The 20228-nt window shown below is 51.9% G+C and overlaps 1 protein-coding gene across 2 annotated transcripts in view; it reads left to right on the top strand.

Annotated features, from left to right (window-relative positions):
• Nucleotides 1–7987: 7987 nt before the first annotated feature.
• PTPN5 (protein tyrosine phosphatase non-receptor type 5) overlaps nt 7988–20228 on the top strand; it is a 37208-nt gene continuing 24967 nt past the window's right edge. Inside the window, exons 1-2 of one of the 2 annotated variants that reach the window (XM_028117733.2) lie at nt 7988–8070; nt 13975–14051. In XM_028117733.2, the coding sequence (XP_027973534.1) occupies nt 8051–8070; nt 13975–14051 (97 nt within the window). In that variant the 5' untranslated portion in view covers nt 7988–8050. Of the gene's footprint in view, nt 8071–10949; nt 11000–13974; nt 14052–20228 lie in introns of those variants that run through there. The other variant, XM_088017625.1, reaches the window with a different exon arrangement.

A 20228-nucleotide genomic window follows, 5' to 3' on the forward strand; every position in this document is an offset into this window, starting at 1 on the left:
TTTCCTTTTCCCTCTGACTCCCCTGCCTGGCCTCCTTCCAGCCCCTCCTGGGGTACCACAGAGGGACATCTAGGGCTCCTCCTGGGTCCGAGCAGCTTCAGGACAGCGGGCCAGAATTGACCAAGGACAAAGCCCAGGAGTGGCCATGGAGGTCCCGTGTCCACCTTCTGTGTCACTTCGCTGCCCCAAGATGTCCGGACTTTGTGGGCTCCCATCATGGCCAAAGCCCCATCTTCCCCAAACCCAGATGTGGCCAGTCCCCTCTGCTCCTTCACCCCCTGGTGCGGCCTGCAGCACTGCTTCCCACCAGGGACCCTCTTGGCCTTTGAGTGGGAGAGCTCTTCATTGCGAAAGCCTCCCTGGCCCCGTCCCCTAAATATTGCCAGCGCACCTTTAGTTGTGACCGCCAAGAACGAAGTACCTGCCCTCCGAGGTAACCGTGGTTCCTGGTCCTGTCATTCTGGACGTTTCATCCGTTCTTGATCTTCACAGGAATGGCATCAGAACATGGGGTCGTTGTGGCATGAGGCAGTTCGGGGCATCCGTCCGTGTTGTGCCCCCAGCCTCACTGGCACAGATTTCTCCATGCCAGCTAGAGTGAAAGCAGCCTCCAAGTTCGAGACAGGATGACTTAGCCTGCTGCACCAAGCCGGCCGCCATGCCGCGGGGCCCCCTCAGCTGCACCCACGTGTCTTCTTTCTCCCACGGCCCAGCTCCTTCCTCTCTCTGGCTCTTTGCCCCGGTGCTGTCCTCTGCCTGGAATGCCCTCCCCACTGTCTGCTGACCTCCTGCTTGTCCCAGAGATGCTCATCATCTCCCTGTGCAACTTCCCAGCCCCTCCCACTGTGCCCTCCTCGGCACTCCCATAAGAGGGCCTCAGGGGATACCTAGCACATTTCTGTCTTTTTTTTATTAGTTTCAGGGGTAGAATTTAGTGATTCATCAGTTGCATGTAACACCCAGTGCTCATGACATCACGTGCCCTCCGTAACGCCCGTGCCCCAGTCACCCCATCCCCTCACCCACCTCCCCTCCAGCAACCCTCAGTTTGTTTCCTAGAGTTCACTGTCTCTCGTGGTTTGCCTCCCTCTCGATTTTCATCTTATTTTATTTTTCCTTCCCTTCCCCTGTGTTCATCTGCTTTGTTTCTTCAATTCCACATATGAGTGAGATCATATACTTGTCTTTCTCTGACTGACTTATTTCGCTTCACGTAATACCCTCTAGTTCGATCAACGTCGTTGCAAATGGCAAGATTTCATTCTTTTTGATGGCTTAGTAATATTCCTCTGTGTGTGTGTGTGTGTGTGTGTGTGTGTCACCTCTTCTTTATCTACTCATCTCATCAATGGACATCTGGGCTCTTTCCATATTTTGGCCATTTAGCACATTTCTGACTCTATGCATTAAGCTGGACCCTGGCTGAGGGCAGGGACTGAGTCTTGGGCCCAACAGAGCCTGAGAGTAAAGAATCATATAAGATTATAAAACAATAGCAGACCTTGTCTCAAGATTATCTTGGAGGCAAACTGGATCTAAAACAACCATGCAAAATAAATCTCACCCACCCTCTGAAACTGATAAAAGAAACAGTGTGAGGTATCTCTGACTGCAGATGATAAATGTAAAGTGAAACTCGCTGCCAGTGTAGCAGAGACCTCCAGCCCTTCCCCAGAGGACTTAGCATCCTGGAAATGGCATCAGGGAGTACAGAGTAGTACAGCTCAGGGAGCCAGGGAGGAGACCTGAGTCAATCAGGGAAGGCTGCCTGGAAGAGGTCAAGTTCCAAATGTTTTCAAAGAGGAGTCTGTTAAACCAGGGAGTTACATAATCGGGGTAATTCACAGAAAGCCTTAACGCATGATCCAGAGCAGCCTGGATCTGTCCTCTTGTGACCCTGGTCCTGAGTCTCACATGGCTGCCCTTCCCTTTCGCTTCTTTTCACTCACTTCTTTCTTCTTTTTTTCCCACTTAGTCACTCCTTCCTATTTTCTTTTCAAATCTGAGGGTACAGGAAGATGCTGGAAGCACATTGCCCTGCCTCCCATCTCTCTTCCTCTGCACAGGGCTCCCCGTTGTGGGCCATATAGGAGGAGGTCCATCCTTGGCCCCTTCTCAGCCTGGGCAGCTCACAGAAACCCAGGTTATTGAACGGGATAGCCAGGGAGCAGCCCAGGGTGGGGTGCAGTCTGTTCCCAGATTTCGAGTCACAAATCAAATGCTGGGAGAAGAATTCAGGCAGAGGCGCAGTCAGCATGCACCGGGCTCACTGGGAAGGTTTCCTGGAGGAGGCATGGTGCTGAGGCAGAGGTCCTCAGGGCAGAAGGGCCCAAGGGCCACAGCTCGGAAGGAGGAGCAGGGAGGCCTATGCAGGAAGGAGGAACAGGGGAGACAAAGGCGAGAATCAAAAATGAGCGTGGCTGGAAGATGGGGCAGTATTCATGGTGCAGGAGGATTTGGGGAATTCCATGAAGTCAGGTTTCCAGTTCTTTGACCCACCTTCCTAAGGGCCCCAGGTCTGACGAGGGAGACCTGGAAACAGCCCAGGGCTCTCCAGACGGAAGAAGAGTCTGTTCTGCTGGGGAGGCCCTACACTGTTCTCATTAGCTCCAAGAACACCTGACTGAGCCTGAGGAAAAAGGAAACAGACCTTTGGAGCTGATGGCCCTGCCTGGTCCAAAAAGCAGAAACATCTCTGGTGTAAAGGGAGGGAGGGAGGGAGCCGGGAAATGAAGTTTTGAGCCAGGTCAGCTGTAATAAGGAGGAGGCAGTCTGCCTCAGGTTGCCTGGTACTTTCTTTACTGCAGTCACTTCCAGAGCCCATACCTCAACTCTGCCACAGGCAGCTGTGTTGCTCCTGCAGCCCAGAGAAAGAAACTGAGGTTCAGAGAGGTCCAGACACTGGCCAGGGACCCCATGGGGAGAAGGTGGCAAAGCACAGTGTTTCAACCAGGTCTCTCTGCCTCTAAATCCATCCTTTTTCCAGAGTACTATGGTTGCCTTGAGGTGCGTGACCTTAGAATGGTCAGCTGTCATGTTTTGAGGGATTCTGCCCATAACCGAGGACCTCTGTTGACAACCTGCCCTGGGCCCCAGGTTTCCAGCTGTACAGTAGCATGAGGCATGGAGAGGACCATCTATCCTTGGCCCGGGACCAAGCTCTGTCCTGTGTTCTCCATGGGCCACCTGAGCAGGACGAGAGTGACACTTACCTGTGCTCATGCCAGGCTCTAACCCCTCCAAGTGCCTATTAGCTCCTAGACAAAGTGAGCTAATGATGTCTTTTTCACAAGGTTGCCGCAAGGGTCTAATTAAATAAGGCATTGGAAAGCATGCGGCACATAGTAGGTATGCAGCTGATACTACTTTTGAATACAGGAGGTCAGCCCCATTTAAACCTTGACTCTGGTCCCGTCTGGGTTTTTGTTTTTGTTTTTGTTTTTTTTCCTTCCCATTCCATATGACACTCTATTGTCTCTCCTGGCAAAGGAGCCTCAGACCCAGCCAAGGTTTCCAAATGTAGCCTCTGCCTTGCCTCTCCCAGGCTCTGCCTCTGACTCAGTTTGTCTGAGTCTTTCACCAAATCCTAAAGTGCCAGGGTCTTCCCAGCCTGTGCTGTCACTGCCTGGGCCAGGCCTGAGCACAGAAGGGTTAAATGAGAGGCAGAGGCTGGGGACTCTGGCCAGGACTAGACCTCATGATGGGCGTGGCAGGAGCTAGAGTTCTCCCTGGCTGCAGGGGGAGCAACCGTAGCTCTGAGCCCCGGCTCTCCCCTCTGTAAGTGCGTACAAGCCCTATGAGAAGTGGTTTCATAAGCGTGAAGAGCAGAGCAAATGCCAAATGGGACCATCATGGACGATCCAGAGCAAGGCAGAGGCACAGGTAGTCCAGGCCAAGGGGTGGCATCAGGGACATCTAGGGCTGAAACCAGAGGCCTTATAGACACCAGCAGCATGAAACCATTTGTGATCAGGGTGAGTATGTGACCAACACAGGCGAAGTCAGAATTCTCGTTCCACGTGGACTGGGGAGAGCTGCAAGAGTGGACAAGGCCTCAGTCCTAGAAGGCAAATGACCAAGACAGAGACTCTGCCAGGGGCATCAGGCGAAAAGCCAGGTGCTGGGGTTGGGCCAGTGTCCGAGCCAGACAAGCAACAGTGAGACTGAGTGTTGTTACAACTCTCAACAACCGTCATATGAGCTAACTCTTACGTAGTGTACTCTGGCCAGGCATTCCTCTAGGAGCTGGATGTTTACTCATCCCAACAATGGGATTTTAAAGATGAGGAAACTGAGGCATAGAGAGTTGGAGTAAAACTCCTGATCTCCAAGACGGGCAGCCTGACCCCTCACATTCATAGCTCGATATCAGCCATCGTGGGACCATTTACACCATGGGAATCGGCAGATGCCACTAATCAGGGCTTTTAAATTTATTTATTTATTGTTCTGAGAACCAATTTATTAGCACATCATAAGACTCATCCTAGAGTCTCCATGGACCTCATCTGTATGGGGAAAGAAGAGCTGTATTAACTGAGAAACAGGCAACACCTGACATACAAGATAAATTAGGTATACAAGATAAACAGCTAACATTTCAAGGGTCTTTTTTTTTTAAGATTTTATCTGAGAGAGCACATGTGCATGAGCAGAGGGGGAGGGGCAGAGGGAGAGGGAGAAGATGACTCCCCTCCGAGCAGGGATCCCAGGATCCTGAGATCATGACCTGAGCCAAAGGCAGCCGCTTGACCGACTGAGCCACCCTGGCGCCTCTCGCTTAACATCCTTAAGAATCCTTTGCTGTGTAGATGGTTATTTCCATTTCACAAGGAGGCAAACTGAGGCATAGAGAATTCAAGTATCTTGTGCAAGATTGGGTAACCGCTGGGGGATCCTTTGTTCATACTTGGGCAGCCCAATCCCACAGCCTGTGCTTTGTGGTTTTTAATGAGCCATTTATTCATACTCAGTCTCTAGCCTGCTTTTAATTTGTCTTTTCAAGAAATATGTCTTGAACCTATCTGCCAGGTGTCAGATAGAGTGTAGGCATGGAAAACGGGAAGGTCCATGTCAGAAGCTGTACACTTCGTGGTTTAAATAAAGCCTGGGGTTGAGGCAAACTGAGTTGGAAGCCTGGTTCTGCCACTTACCAACTCTGTGACCTTGAACAGTGACTCAGTCCCTCCAAGTCCCAATCTCTGCCTGTGTAGGAGGATGATCACTGTGTTTAGTTGATAGGGTTATAGTGAGAGATGAATGATGGAGAACATGCCCAGCAGTTGGCATGGTCTCCAGCACACAGGCAGCGCTCAATCCAAGAGGGCCGAGGGGATTCTAGACCCCAGGTTTGTGTACAGATGCCCCGTGGGAATTGGGGTTACAGGCATCAATAGATCATTTCTGAACAGAGCAGTAAGAAAGGAAGAGGGAGTACCCAGTTCTTCCCAAGGGAGTCAGGGACGGTTCTGCCGAAGAGGTGACATTCGAACAGGATCTGAAAAGGGTGTTTGAGAGTTTTCCAAGCTGGGAAGGGGAAAGGGGGGGCTTTCCCAGTGAAGGGAAAAGTACATTCCAAGGTATTATAGGAAGGAGTGGGCATCTAACCCAAGGGACATACCAGAATACCCTCACAAGAGGTGTGATCATGCCTTCATGTTTGTGTTTTCTCCTCGTACACTAAACTCTGTACCTGGGTCTTGGCGGGGGGGGGGGGGGGGGGTGGATGCTGTTGAGAGAGGGAGCAGAATGAGTGTTTTCAGAGTGTTGGAAAACAGGGTTGAACCAGATGACCTTTGAACTCTGAAATCCTGCTCTTCGATTGATCTTATTGGGGGCTCACCATTCAAGTAGGACTGTCCGCAGCAGATAGTGAACATGGCCTCTGTCAGTAACTGGCTGGGGTGGGAGCCGCCCTACACACTTGAAGATCCAGCGGCCTTTGCCAGGTGGGCTCCGTGGACCAAAGCCTTGGTGCCCTGCCACTCCACCACCATCCGCCTCATTAAATCCACTTTGACCGCCAGGAAGTTGGGGCTTGACCTTAAGGAAAGGCCCTTAAAAGTCATTAAGTTCGATTCCTTTGATTTTAGTTGGCGTTGCTGAGATGCAGATTAGAGGAAACGGCCGGCCCAAAGTCACAAGGTGGCCTTGGACAAAAGTCCTGGGCTGCTGGGTCCTTGGCCCGGGAGTACGTTTGTTGCTCCAGTAATGGGACACAGCTTCCACCATCATAGACATCCCCCACCCAAACCAGTCTCCCAAGGAGGACTCTCTGGGCTGATTATTCGAGTGGAGAAACCTGAGGCCACAGTCCAGGGCAGGATTTCCAGGCATTCTGGGCCTGGGGAGAGCACACAAAGCTAATGTCCCTACAGCAAGGAGCTCCTTCGGGGCCCTGGGCAGGAGGACAGGCACGCCAGTGTCCGCCTCTGGCTCCTTCACCAGTTTGCCCACTGCGTGAGCCTGGCAGAATCCCTTCACCCCCAAGCCTTAGTTTCTTCATCTGTAAAATGGGATGCAGCCTAATAGACATAAAGCGAGGATCTTTTTTTAAAAGAACAGGTACAGCACAGCTGCTGTAGTCTGCTGATTGATTCATGCTCACTCTCTTCCTACCTTCAGAGCACTGTTTTCAACAAAGGTGGAAAGCCAGAAGAGAAGAGCGCTCAGGAGCATGGGCGGTGAGGGGCAGATCTGTCATTACTAGCTGTGTGGCCCGGGGCAGGTCACTTCCCGTCTCTGAATCTCCATCTTTCCATCTAGAAAACGCAGGAAATGAAAGTATGTTCCTCCTAGGGCTGTTTGAAGACTAAGGTCTGCCCCACATTGGGAGGGTGGGGAGGGAGATGGAAAACAAGGAAGAAGACCACAAATGAGCATCTCCATCAGTGTCCCTGTCCCGCGTCATGTTCCCTTTTCACCTGCCCCTCGTCACACTGAATTTTTTTCCCATCTCTCGAATGTGCCCTGTTTTCTCTTAGCTTCAGGCCCGTCCACATGCCCTCCTTCTGCCTGGAACAGCCTACCCGCCCCTCTGTCGTTCCGTAGCTGCTGAGCCTGGCTCCTCATTCATGGCACATCATAGATTTCCTTCCCGGGAACATTTCCTGAGGTCTCTGCCTCATTAGGGACCTCACCGCTGCCCCCACAGCACCCTACACTTCTCCTTCAGACTGGCAACCTGTGTCACCATTGCCTTTTGCTGACCTGCGTTCCTCTCATTAGGCCGTGAGCTAGAGTTCACCTGTGGCCTGCACATAGGAGCTGTTTAGTAAACACTAGTTGAGCAAACAAATGTTCCGGTCTCTGGATCTGACTCACATGGAAGATGGGAAACTTTGTGTTGCCCGAAGCCCTCTGCAGGTTGGGCCTCTCCAGTACCTTTCCACCTTCCCTTCTGTTGGGTCTCGGCCACACCCACGCCCCAGTCTCCCACCAACAGAGCAGGATGGAGAAGTCATCATTTATCTGGGCACGTCCCAAGCAGAGAACACTCAGACCCTGTGTTTGGGATCCAGAACACTCCAAGTTTGCAGTCTGCTCAGACGTGGGGACAGATGGCTGGACAGTGGACAGCTGGGCAGGGAGGGTAGGCAGCTTGGCAAGATGGAAATAGCTGTGAACTAAGCACTGGGAGATTGGGGCTCAGAGCCTGTCTGTTCCCCAACTTTGCTGAACACATCAGTCTTGAGTTCTCTGGTAACCAGCAACAGAAACGGACTCTTGAGTCATTTAGGCAGAAAGGTATAACACAGAATAACAGGGAATAGGCCTGTAGTCTTGGGCCTTCCCTGTGGCAACAGACAAGTAGGGCACCCAGAGAAGAGAGAGTTGACTCCCAAAGGAAATTTGGATTTTGTTAACTGCCTGAAAACTGCTGTCCATGCTGTGTGACGTGAGGTGAGGCACCTGACCTCTCTTGCCTGAGTCTCCCATCTGCGTGTTCTAAAGCTGGCCTCTCTCCATTCACATCTCCAGTGTGCTTTTTGCTGAGAAGCCTCCTGCCCTGGCCCCCGATGGCGCCTTTCCCCATCCGGACGCCTTGGGAATGAATTATGAGGAAGCCAGGTGAGTAGTGTGTGGGGGCTCCCCTGCCGCTCACCCCACTGAGGAGGCCAAGACCTCTCCACGTGCATGTGTGGGGACACGTGACTCATCTGCATGAGGTAGTCAGCCTCATCCTTTGTCTTCCATGAAACCAGCATGTCCTTGGCCCCTGCATGCTGAATATGCTGCTGAAAGTCGAGCCGGCATTATGGGCCTCTTTCTGGTCGTGGTCTGGCGTCTTCCCCAGGTTGGGAAGCTCCTAGCTAGAGTCTGTCCTCCCGGAGAACCCCCCAGAGCCACTAACTCTAAACGCTGCCACCGTCTTCCACTTGAACTCTACCGTGTATCAGCAAGCTCAGGTCCTGAACACCTGGGATGCAGAGGTGGCTGAGGGGGTGGGGATGCTCTCAAGTGACTGGAAACCCGACGGGGGAGGCAGGTGCATAAACAGGTAACTATAGCAGCAGAACAAAGTAAGAGACAGAAGTAGTGAGCCAGGAGTGTGGGAGCCCCGAGATGGGAGAGTTTGATTCTCCCCAGGAGATCAGGGAGTGCTCCACGGAAGAGGAGACGTTGAGGATGAGTAAGATTTGGCAGGAGGGAGAAAGGAAATTTCAGGCTGAGGTAGCAGCGTGAACAAAGGCCTAGAAGTAGGAGTATACGGGTTTGATTCAGGGAATAGTGATGTCTGGTGGGATCAGAGCTCTGGGGGGGTGCTGGGAGCTCCATGGTGACAGTGAGGGGTGTCTCAGCGGCCCTAGAACCCCAGGAGCATGAAGCCCGAGGTAGATGGCGTGTCTGCCTGGGGTTGGGTCAGGAGGTTGCTGGGGGCTCAGGCTCCCACCCAGGAGTAAGGCTTCAGCATCTTAGTTCCTCCTAGCCCCTCACCTACCCAGGAAGAGGGTGCAGGCTCCTTGGCCTCCCTCCCCAAAGCTGTCAGCTATTTCTCTACACTAGTCCCGGGCAAAACTGGCATTGCCTGCTAACAGCACCCACCCATCCTACTTCACCCCCCAGAGAGCGGTGAGGTGCTCCCAGCCCATCCCAGACGGGCCTCTGCTAGAATGCTGATTCACCCAGCCCACAGCAGGTACCTACCTGTCCTGTGTCTCCTCCACTCGCCATGCGTTCTAGGAAGGTGAGGTGGGCTGGTCCAGGTCCAGTGTCCAGCAGCCAGCAACACGGGGCTCCCCATTACCTTCACACCCGCGCGCGCGCGCGCACACACACACACACACACGTGAACAAGTGATAGTGATGCTATTCGGGTTGCCAGGGGTCTGACCACCTTATTTGCTAGACGAGGCTTCAGGGGCCCAGGGTGAGAGAAGATTACCCAGGCATCAGCATGTTGGGAGCAGAGTTTAAAGGAGAGGTTTGGTTTGGCGCAGCACACTGTTCATAATCGCCAGAAGGTGGAAGCAACCCAGATGTCTGTGGCTTGATGAATGGATAAATAAAATGTAGTATATCCACACAGCCGAATGTTGTTCAGCCATAAAAAGGAACGGAGTACTGATCTGTGCTCCAACCTGGATGAGCCTAGAAAACATTGTGCTAAGTGAAAGAAGCCAGACACAAGAGACCATGTAATGTATGATTCCATTTATATGAAATAGCTAGAACAGGCCGCCCCATGGGGACAGGAAGCAGGTTAATGATTGCCAGAGGCGAGGGGAGGGGAGAATGAGCAGGGGCTCCCTCATGGCTCCAAAGTTTCCTTTCGGGTGATGAAAGTGCTCTGGGCCCCGAGAGTGGTGGCAGTCATACAACATGGTGAATGGGTTAAATGCCACGAGATTATACACTCTCAAAACGGTTAAAATAGTGCCTTTTTCTCTTAGGTGAATTTTATCACAATTTAGAAAAAGTAGTCTGGGACCAGATCAGATGCCACCGGCCAGGTCTAATGTCCATTCCTCAGACACATGCCCCTGGCCCCCCATCCATTATAGACCTCCCCCGCCCAGGCCAAGGGTGGGGGCGCCTCTGACACCTCAGTTCAAGTCAAGCCCCATGGTCAAGTGGAAGAAGGCTGCCCGCTGAAAAGCCAGGATTCCTGGCAGTGAGGACTTGCTGATGTGCCTCTGAGGTCTAGCCCCCATCGCTTCCCATCCCGCTGACCAGCCTGCTCCCTCCAGCTGGTGCCAGATACATCTCAGACGTCTGCATTGCTCTTGCTGTCTGCACCGTGAAGGAGGTTCTTTCCCTTGTGACCCGTCATCCATCTAGAAACATGTTTAAGAACCAGCTCTTATCTTCCCCTTGCAGAAGACTTCCCCCCCCCCACCCTGCCCCCTCACCACAATCTGAGCTGAGCTCCCCAAGGCATCGCGTGAAGACGTCGATTGAAGCAGGTGTGGGAGCAGCCTTGTTTGTGTGTGTGTCTTCCCGAGATGACTGGGAGCTGTGCGGGGAGGGGCCTGGTGGTTCATCACTGTATTCCTAGGACAGCTCCGTGCCTTGCTCACAGGCGGTCCTCAGCAAACGCTTGTTGAATGAGGCAGTGGCTTTGGGAAGGTTCTGTCCCCGCCCAGATATTCTCCATCAATGAAGGAGGGACAGGCTGGGTAATCTCCAAGTCCTTTTATCTTTTATCTCTGGGGTTCTCTGGTTCTAAGAGTAGCGTGTGGTGGTGGGGGACAGCCCAGCAAGTTGCTGTGTTTTCTGATCCTGTTGCCCAGCTTCTAAAAATCGAGGAGAAAGAGGGAACCTGCAGTAATCCACTGCAAGCAGCTATTTCTGCTCTTGGTGGAGAGGAGAGAGGGCAGTGTCCAGAGACTGGGCTTCTCCATCCAGCCTGATTGGACCTTCTCTTCTCTTCGGAAATCTAATTAAAACCCTCCCCTGAACAGCCTAGCCATGCAGGTTTTGGCTCAGGTTGCCCGGAGTCCTTCAACTACAAGGCCAAGGGGCGAACTCTTGCTCCATTTTCCTCTACGGATGAGAGGTGCTACTCTTTCTGCTTTTCTGATTATGAAATTAGTCATTTTCTAGGAAGCTTATTTATAGAGTCCGCTGCACACATGCAGCGCTGAGCTATTCTGAACACGGCTTAGGGCCTGGGAGGCTTAAGGTGTGAAAGTAGCTGTGAGTCACACATGGGTCCCCTTCCAGAGGTATCTGGATACCCTGGTTACCTTTCTGCACCCAGCCAGGAGCCAGCCTTCATGGGCTGCCCTCCAGCCAGGGTGCTCTTCACAGTAGAGAGACAAAGCTCAGCCTCTCAATCCCCATGGCCACCAGTTTGACAGAGTACCTGGAGCAGGTCCGACCTCCATTCTGTGCCCCCTTTCCCTCCTCTCCTAATTGGGGGCCTTCCGGATGTGTGATTCTGTGCCTGCTCTGGACAACAGCTGTGGAGGAGGGTTCCAGGTGGCTTCACAAAGACCTGCCCACGAGGCAGCTCAGATGATGACCATGTTTGAGGTTCCTGATGTTTCTTTCAAGGAGGTCAGGGCAACATTCACGGATTCAACAAGTATTTACTTATTTATTTATTGAACACCTACTATGAACCAGGAACTGTGCAAGGCTTTGAAGATACAATGGTGAATAAAACAGAAATGGAGCTTGTAGTCTAATGTTAATCAAACAATGGCATATATGAAAATGAAATTTCAAACTGTGTCAAGTGTGTGACTAAAAAGTACTAGGAAATAGAGCTGGAGGGACTCTCTAGGCAGAGAAAAAAGCACGTGCAGAGGCACTGTGGAGAAAAGAACCTGTCCAGTGCAGCTACAGTGCCGAGCACAAAGGGAAGGGGGTATGAAATTAGGTTGGAGAGGTATACCGGGGTCAGATCAGGCAAGACCTAGTAAAGCATGTTACAGCATTTCTGTCTTTGCTCTAAGTGCAATAGGATGCCACTTAAAGTATTTTTTACTTAAAGGATCTTTTTAAGAAGGTTATATGATAAATGTTCAATTTTGAAACAGTCGTCTCTAGCTCAGGCCTGCCCCATCCAGTTCTGCAGGTTATAAACTGCACAACCTATGAAGCCATATGTGTTGGAACAAGATGGAGAATGTTCTAGGGGCAGCCTGAGTGAATGCCAGAGACCAGTTCAAAGACTGCCAAAGTAATCTAGGCAAGAGAGGCTGGCGTGGACCAAGATGTAGGTGGCGGAGAGGGAGAGAAGTGGAGGGATTCAGGAGACACTTAAAGGGCCTTGAAGATAGCAGCCTTCTCTCTGCAGGAGAGCTGGGCTCCAAGGTTTGGGGTTCTCAGAGCCCCTGCCGGCTGGAGTGAGGAAAAGATAAAATAATGCAATGCCAGTTTAGAGCAGAAGATGTCAGAATGAAAATGGTCACCCTTAACTCTGCCTATCCTTAACTGTTTCAGGTCTGCAGCTGGGCCTAATATGGGCCTCAGGACCAGTCTGAGAGGCAGGATGGCAGAAACAGTGGGCAGAGAGGTAGTTGACCTCTTGAAGTTTGTGGAAATATTATGCTGGCAGTGCTGTATTCAAGTTTCTTTCGGTTGCTAATTTCAGAAATCAGATTCCACTGGCTTAAGCTAAAATGTTGGAATTTATTGGAAGGATCCTGGAGCATCTCATGGTTTTGATAGACAGACTCAAGACTCAGGATGGGCAGGAATGAAGCAGACCCAAGGCCCATAGCAGCAGATGCTTTTGGACCTTCTCTCCAGGACACTGTGGCTACCATGATTTAGAGCCAGCATCCGTAGACTGCAGGCCCTCCAGGACGCATTTGAAAAGTGCAGGGGAGAGGATCCGCTTGCCTCAGCCTGGTTGGTGTGTCTAGCCCTTGATCGGTCAGCTACTGCCAGGGGTCAGAACATGAAGGGCAGGCAGAGTCGCTGGAACCCATATTTGCATATCAGGCCATTTCCAGAGTAGGGGAACCCCCTGTGAGCTGCATAGTTGCCCCCAGGGTGTGTCTACTCTGCTGATACTTCATGGGGTCTAGCTGATCTCCTGCAACCTTTTTCCAGCTTACGGGGTAAAGGAGAAAAGCTAGACCCCAGTATAGTCCTGGAAAGTGCCCTTATTGGCTAGAGAGGGTTTTTTTTTTTAATATTTTATTTATTTATTTGACAGAGAGAGACAGAGAGACATCGAGAGAGGGAACACAAGCAGGGGCAGAGAGAGAGGGAGAAGCAGGCTTCCTGCTGAGCAGGGAGCCCAATGCGGGGCTCGATCCCAGGACCCTGGGATCCTGACCTGAGCCGAAGGCAGACGCTTAACAACTGAGCCACCCAGGTGCCCGGAGAGGGGGTTTTCTGATGCCAGAAAGAAATAGAACATTTAGAATACACAAAAAATATATATACCTACATTTTCTAACTCTTTCTGAAGGAGAGTTTTGCATGCCACTTTCCACTGCCTGAGGCACAAGGTACTTGCAGGCCTTGAGGAGCTGGGCATAGATGGTGTGTGACCCAGACCTCTCTTCTTGCTCACCTGCGATTCAAACCTACAGGAACGAGGAGGCAGAACAATAAACACAACAGTGAGCGCATAAGCCTGGAGTCCTAGACTGTAATTTCATACCCAGCTCCACCCTAATGAGCTTTGTGACCTTAGGCAAGTTATTGAACTCCTCTGAGCCTGTTGATCGATCCCTAATCTGGGGGTCACGATGAAGACTTAGTGTGATGAAGTTTGTAAGTGCTTTGCACACAGTAAGGCCTCCCTCCATGGCAGAGGGGATGGGGGTAATGATGGTTGTAGGGCATTTGCTGCTCATTATTGCACAGGGAAAACGCCTGCAGAATTTTGCTCCCGCCTCTGCAGCTTGACCCTTCTGCAGGTTGGTCCTCCTCCTTGCTCCCTCCCCCGCCACGGGGTAGGGTTATTCAAAGGGACACAGTGCGAGCAAGAAAGCTTTTTATCCTTGTTCAGGGTTCTGCCTTGATCCCGGCTGCACTGCATCATCTGGCATTTTTCATCCGCTGCAGGAGTGCGAGAGAGAAGCACACGGCCGATGACTCCGAGGGAGGGACCCTGGACATGTGCTGCAGTGACAGGCTGCCGGGTGAGTCTGCCCGGCACCCAGGGGCCCGAGAGTTCCCCGGGCACGGAGAGCGCCCCGGATGGCCCGCGCTGGAGTCGAGCCTGCTTAGCTGTGAACTTGCTCCGGGGCGGGGGACTGACTCAGCTGCTCACAAGGTCTTCGTTTAAATGAGGACTTGTTTTTCTAATCCCTGATGTCTCTCTGACCTGTCATATGAAGCTGCTCTGGGCTCCCACGGAGGGAAGAGCAGGCAGCTGGGGGTGTGCCGGGAGGGTGGAGAGAGGGGTGAGGAGCTGGGGAGTCCAGGGCTGCTGGGCCCCTGACCGCTGAGCAGCAGGGTGTTGGGCAAGACTTCAAGAGGTAAGGCGAGGGGACGCAGACAGCCCAGATGTGGCATGAGCCGAGGGTGGGTGGGCGATGGGGAGAAAGTACCTGCCAGCCCTGTTGAGAGCCTCGCTGTGAGGGTCAGTGCGTGCTGCTTGAGGCTGATTGGCCGCGCTCACCACCGCCACAGAGACCTTACCGCGGCACTCCTGCCCGGGGCCCGTGGGGTGGCAGCGTGTCCCAGCTGTGACCAAGTACCCAGCTCCCAGAAGGAATAAAGGAAAGGAGGAGAGGAGACAGCTGTAATATTCGTTTTCTTTTTATAAAACTTTTTTTCTTATAACAAATACCCACTGTAGAAATGATAGAAAATAAGACAAACGAAAAAAAATTGTTGTACTCCCGTAACACAATATTCATTTTCATCTTCCCTTCCAATCCTTTTGGTTCAAAAACAGCCTTTTGAATGCTGACTTTGAGGTCCCAAACCTGTAGCTTGTCAGAAACCTCATGATTGGCAAGGAACCTTCGAGTGGCGTTTTCAGTGACACTCTTTAAGACAGACATTGAAAACAACTAGGTATGACTCTAAAACGATGACTCCTTAAAATAAGTGGTTATTTTACTCCCACCATGAGCCAGTGCCCCAGCTACTGATGAAGCTTCTTCCTCAGGCCTGCAGGTAAGGATTAAGCCCTTTGGTGCAGTTCACGCCATGTCCAGTAGGAGGTACCATTGCTCAAAAACATTTTGGAAGGCCTGTTGAGCTGGTCTAGCGTGGGTGTCATCTTTCAGGGGGCCTTGTGGGGACCCGCAACAGCTAGCTTCAAGAACAGAATTCTCCAAAAGGGATGTGAGAGCTGTCTGTGAATATATGAAAGGCTGTCCTGTGGAGGGAGCAGCAGATTCATTCTGTGTATCTTACAAGGCTGGCATAAACCCGATACGCAGAAATTAAAAAGAGGCCTGTTGGCACAAGGGATCCAGAACTTACTTACGTGCTTTCTTTCTTTAAGATTTTATTTATTTATTTTGAGATATATATAGAGAGAGAGAGAGGGAGAGAGAGAGCATGAGCGGAGCGGGGCAGGGCGGGGCAGACTCTCCGCGGAGCAGGGAGCCCGACATGGGGCTCGATCCCAGGACCCTGGGATCATGACCTGCGCCAAAGGCAGACGCTTAACTGACTGAGCCACGCAGGCGCCCCCAGAACTTTCTTTCCGAATCTGAAAGCGGTCCACTCGTAGAACTGGATAATTCAAGAGGAAGAAAATGAGTGTTCCATCACTGGAGGCATTCAAATATTATCTGGATAGACAGTGGAGAGGAAATTTCCACAATGGGTGGGAAGTCGAAATGACATCAAAAGTCCCTTTCAACTATTAAACGTTCCATGATTCAGATATGAGTCATAGAATTCAGAGATGATTCTACGGCCAGGGATGGCCCAGCGGCTAGAAAAAACCCATGGAAAATAGGACATGATGTATAGGGAGTCCAGAGAGTTGCATGGTGTGAAGGAAAGAGCACCGGCTTTGGCATTTGGGTCTGGCTTATAGGTTCTGTGTTTATGGACAGGTCACTTATCCCTGCTGGGCCTCTGGTCCTCATCTGTAAATGGGAACAACAGCAATATGAGTATTTATCCTCACAGCAATATGAATATTTATCCTCACAAGGATTAAAAAAATATAATTACATAGGCATTCATTCCACAAATACTCTTTGAGCGCCTTCTCTGTGTCAGGCATTATGCTAGGTGCTAGGAATCTAGTGGTATATAAAACAGGCATAGTCCCTGCCCTGCTTTGAGCTGCTTCTGGAAAATGGGGTGGAACCACAGGAGAGAGAATACAGTAATAAGAATAATATATGAAATTTCAGCCCTCCCCGAAAGCCAGCAACCAGCTTGGCATGGAAGAGGAGTATTGGTCATCTCCAGTGGAGCTGGTTCAGTGCCTTCCCTGTGCCAGGCACTGTTCCAAATACTCTCACATGTACGTCTCACGAATCCTGTCCCCTGCCCTAAGAAGTTGGTATCGTTTCCTGTCCCCATCTTCTAGATGCGAGGACCGAGGCCCAGGGAAGTGAGGGAGTCTGTCCAAGGTCACTTTGCTAGTGTTTGGTAGAGTGAGGATTCAGTTCATGCTGTCTCTTTCCAGAGCCCATGCTCCTGGTCACCTCCCCATTCTGCCTCCACTGTCACCATGGAGCCACCATCAGTTTCTGGCACTGTGTAAACTGAGGCAAGAAGAGCTAAGGTGTGTCTGTCCCTGGGGAGGAGTCTGGAGGGGATGGGCCATGTCCCCGTGCCTGTCCCCATCTGGGTCCGTCCTGCCAGGGGCTAGGCCAGCTCTACGCCCCTCTAGACTCCCAGGATGCCACCGTCATGTGATCTTGTAATCATGTTTTGCCTGTTTCCTCCACGGGACCGTGAGTTCTTTGAAGGCAAGTGCCTATTTTGTCCTCCACGTCCAGTCTTCATTCACTCATTTCTTCATTCACTGGATGACTGTTCATTGAGTGAATCCCTGGGCACGGCACTCTTGTAAGCACTGAACCTTGTAAGATTCAACAGTGAACCGAACTGAGAAAATGTCCACCCTCACAGGGCAGTGTTGTGTGCTGATAAAGAGCAGGGACTCTGGACCTGGGCTTGGTTCCACCCTTTACCCCGGAGGTGATCATGCTCCAGTGACTTAATCCTTCTGTGCCTCCCAGTTACAAAGCATAAGCACGAATACTATTTACAACCACGTAGAGTTGTTGGAGGAGCACATGAATTAATGGAAAGCTCAGAACCGTACCTGGCACATAGGTAGTTTGATCTGTAAGCATTTGCTATGTCGAGAAAGATAGACAAGGAATAAAATAAATAAGTAAAATATTTAGGATGGTAGATAGTAGTAGGTGCTGTGGAGGAAATTAAAACCAAGAAAGAGGGATGAGCAAGGACGGGGTGGGGGGGTAGCTTTGTAAATAGGGTGGTCCTGGAAGCTGGCTAGGAGGACGCTTCCATAAATGCTCATCAGCCAGAACCACCGATCTGAGCAGCAACTTGGACATGAAAGGAGGTATAAAGGCCGAGAGAATCGGGGAGCAGGGCCTTTAAAATGAACCCAAGGGCACTGCAAGCAATTGCATAAGGATGGTGTAAAAATACAGCCATCAAGAAATCTCTCCCCCCTCCCCCCAGCTGTCTTCCCGCTGGGCGAGATGAGGTGGAGTGAGGGCTAGCCTTGCCTGAGTGACTCACGCCTTCCCACAAGCACCGCCAGGCAGGGGCGGCGTGGCCGCGGTCACCTGGACCTGAACCAGCACCAAGCAGGTCACATAGACCTCCCAGCTTGAGATTTCTGGGTGAAAACCTCCTCCGGCATCGCCAACACCCCCGGGCAGCTGGGAGGCACGCTCACTCACATCCCCGGGGCGCTGCTCGCATGTGCTCACACGCTCGTCTCCGTCCTCACTTGTCCCAGCCCCGTGCGCATGTATGCGCATGCACAGACCCACACGCAGCTACCCAGGCACACGCCCCGTCTCGCTCTGCCTCTTGAAGCTCCCTGGGCGCACACCCACTTGAAGCTCATGCACCTGCGAGCTTCCTTCCCCTTGTGCACTCGGGATCTCTGCTCCATGGTGCCATCATCCACACTGATCTGCCTGCTCTGTCCTTCCTGCTTCAGGTCTCTTTCTCTTCCGCAGCCAGGTCCCTTCTCATGTACACGTGCAGACCAGCGGGCACACTCCTTCCCTCCCATTCTCTACCCTTTCCCCAGGCCCTCAGCTGCACGTAGTCTCGTGCACCCCACTCTGTGCACACACACACATACATTTTCCTTCTCCCTCGTGCACACGCTCTCTCACACGGGGTCCCTCTCCTCTCCTTCTCTCTCACCCCCCAGTGCTTGCTCATTTACTTGCTCACAGTCACCCAAATACATTTATACATTCACACTCACACTCCCCCTGCCTCTGTGTGTAGGTGTTCATATTTGCAAGAAACCAGGCAACCCTGCTGATGCCGGGGCCTCCGCTCCTTCCCCAGCCAGGACCACTGCAGGCCCAGCCTCGAACCCGTGGCTTCCTTTGGGGTACAGGTCAGAGGAAGGAGGTAGACAAGACCATAGGAGGTGCTGGTGATGGCATGACATCACCAAGTGTCACTCACACTGTCTCCAGCGGGCAGGCTCAGGGGCTGGCCTGCTCCTAACACTTGCAGGGACCATGGCCAGACTGCAAATGAGGCTCCTGGTGGTGCACCACCCTCTGCTGAGTCCTGCACTGCAAGGGCCCTTGTGTGCATGCATGTGGGCACGTCAGTCTGTGGGTCCACACGTGCTCCACATCCCACCCCAATTGCTGCTCCTTGGCCACCCCTCAAATCCAAAGGTACCCAAGCAGGAGGCCACATCCACCCTCAGAAGGGTGTACCTGCACCCACGCAGGCTCCAGGACATTTGGGCAGGGAGCTCTGGAGTCCTAGTAGCCAGAGCGTGGCCTGGAAAGGAGAGTGTAGGCGCACCTCCTAGCCCTGTGGAACTCCTTGCCCCCTAGGGAGTGGCGTGGCCAGAGGAGAACGAGCTCGGTCTGGGTGTAAGGACAACTCTGGTCTTAGAAACAAGGTGCTCCCATAGCATCCTACAGCCAACAGCTGGCTGGAGTCATGGGAGTCACCGCCACCCTGAGACGTAAGTGTATCATGATTAGCCAGCTCAGTGCAAGGTTGTGAGTAGCTACTGGAGGCCTGAGTAGGCCATTGCCCATTCGGTAGGAGCAGCTGGTGTCCTGGTGACTCTCCTACTCACTCCCACTTAAGTCCTAGTGCCTTCAAGGCTACCCTCTGCCCAGCCCTAGGTTCTAAATCATCATGGATATCAGCCTGACCCTCTTTTGAGGGGGACAATGTCTAGGTCTCAGCAAGAGACCATTGACCATCCTGGGTGGCCTTTTATAAAGGGGATGCCATTTTTTTTAAAGATTTTATTTATTTATATATCAGAAAGAGAGAGCATGCGCACACAAGCGGGAGTGGCAGGCAGAGGGAGAAGCAGGCTCCCCATAGAGCAGGGAGCCCGATGAAGGGCTCGTTCCCAGGACCCTGGGATCATGACTTGAACCAAAGGCAGATGCTTAACCGACTGAGCCACCCAGGCGTCCCAAGGGGATGCGTTATTGAGGAAATCCTAATCCCACTCCGCCTAACCCTGGCCATGATGGAGGGTCACATCTCAGCTTTTCCGGCTGTCCCTTCATGACACAGACAAGATCTTGGGCCAGAAGCCAGCAAGGACCAATTGCAAAGCCCTTTTATCCATTTGACAAGCTTTTATTGAACATCCACTCTGTGCCCACGCCTGGGCCAGGCTGTGGTGACACAGTGAAGAGCAGACCCTGGTTCTTGCTCTCAGGGAGGCCAGAACACCACGGAAGGGTGTACCCCTAATGCAGCCTTATCTTGAGGGGGGGTCAGGGAAGGCTTCCCGGAAGAAATGGCCTTTCAACTGTGACCTGAAGGATGAATAGGGCTCTGGCTCATATCTTTAGGAACCAGCTATCAAAGCATTTTAATGAATAGGTTAACATCCTAATGGGCTTTGTCCCCGTCTACTAACTCTCGTTCTCACAAAGACTCTGGTCAGGGCCTGGTACTTAGTACTGGTTCAAACTTGTCTGGGAGCAAGTGCAGGAGCCCAGATAGACAAACAGAGAAGACAGGCCTGGTTATAGTTGTATTGCTGAGGGCTCACTGAGTGTCAACACTCAGCAGCTTAAGTTCTGTTGACTTTTCTTTCTTTGTATCATTGGAGTTCTGTTTTCATTCAAAACTTTTAATGCATTTAGGAAGGCTTATTGTGGCTAGCAGTACAGTGA

The sequence above is a fragment of the Eumetopias jubatus genome, unplaced genomic scaffold (assembly GCF_037043125.1).
Source record: "Eumetopias jubatus isolate StellerSeaLion01/CBP00866 unplaced genomic scaffold, mEumJub1_p1.0 scaffold_13, whole genome shotgun sequence".
In the NCBI taxonomy this organism is placed as follows: Eukaryota; Metazoa; Chordata; class Mammalia; order Carnivora; family Otariidae; genus Eumetopias; species Eumetopias jubatus.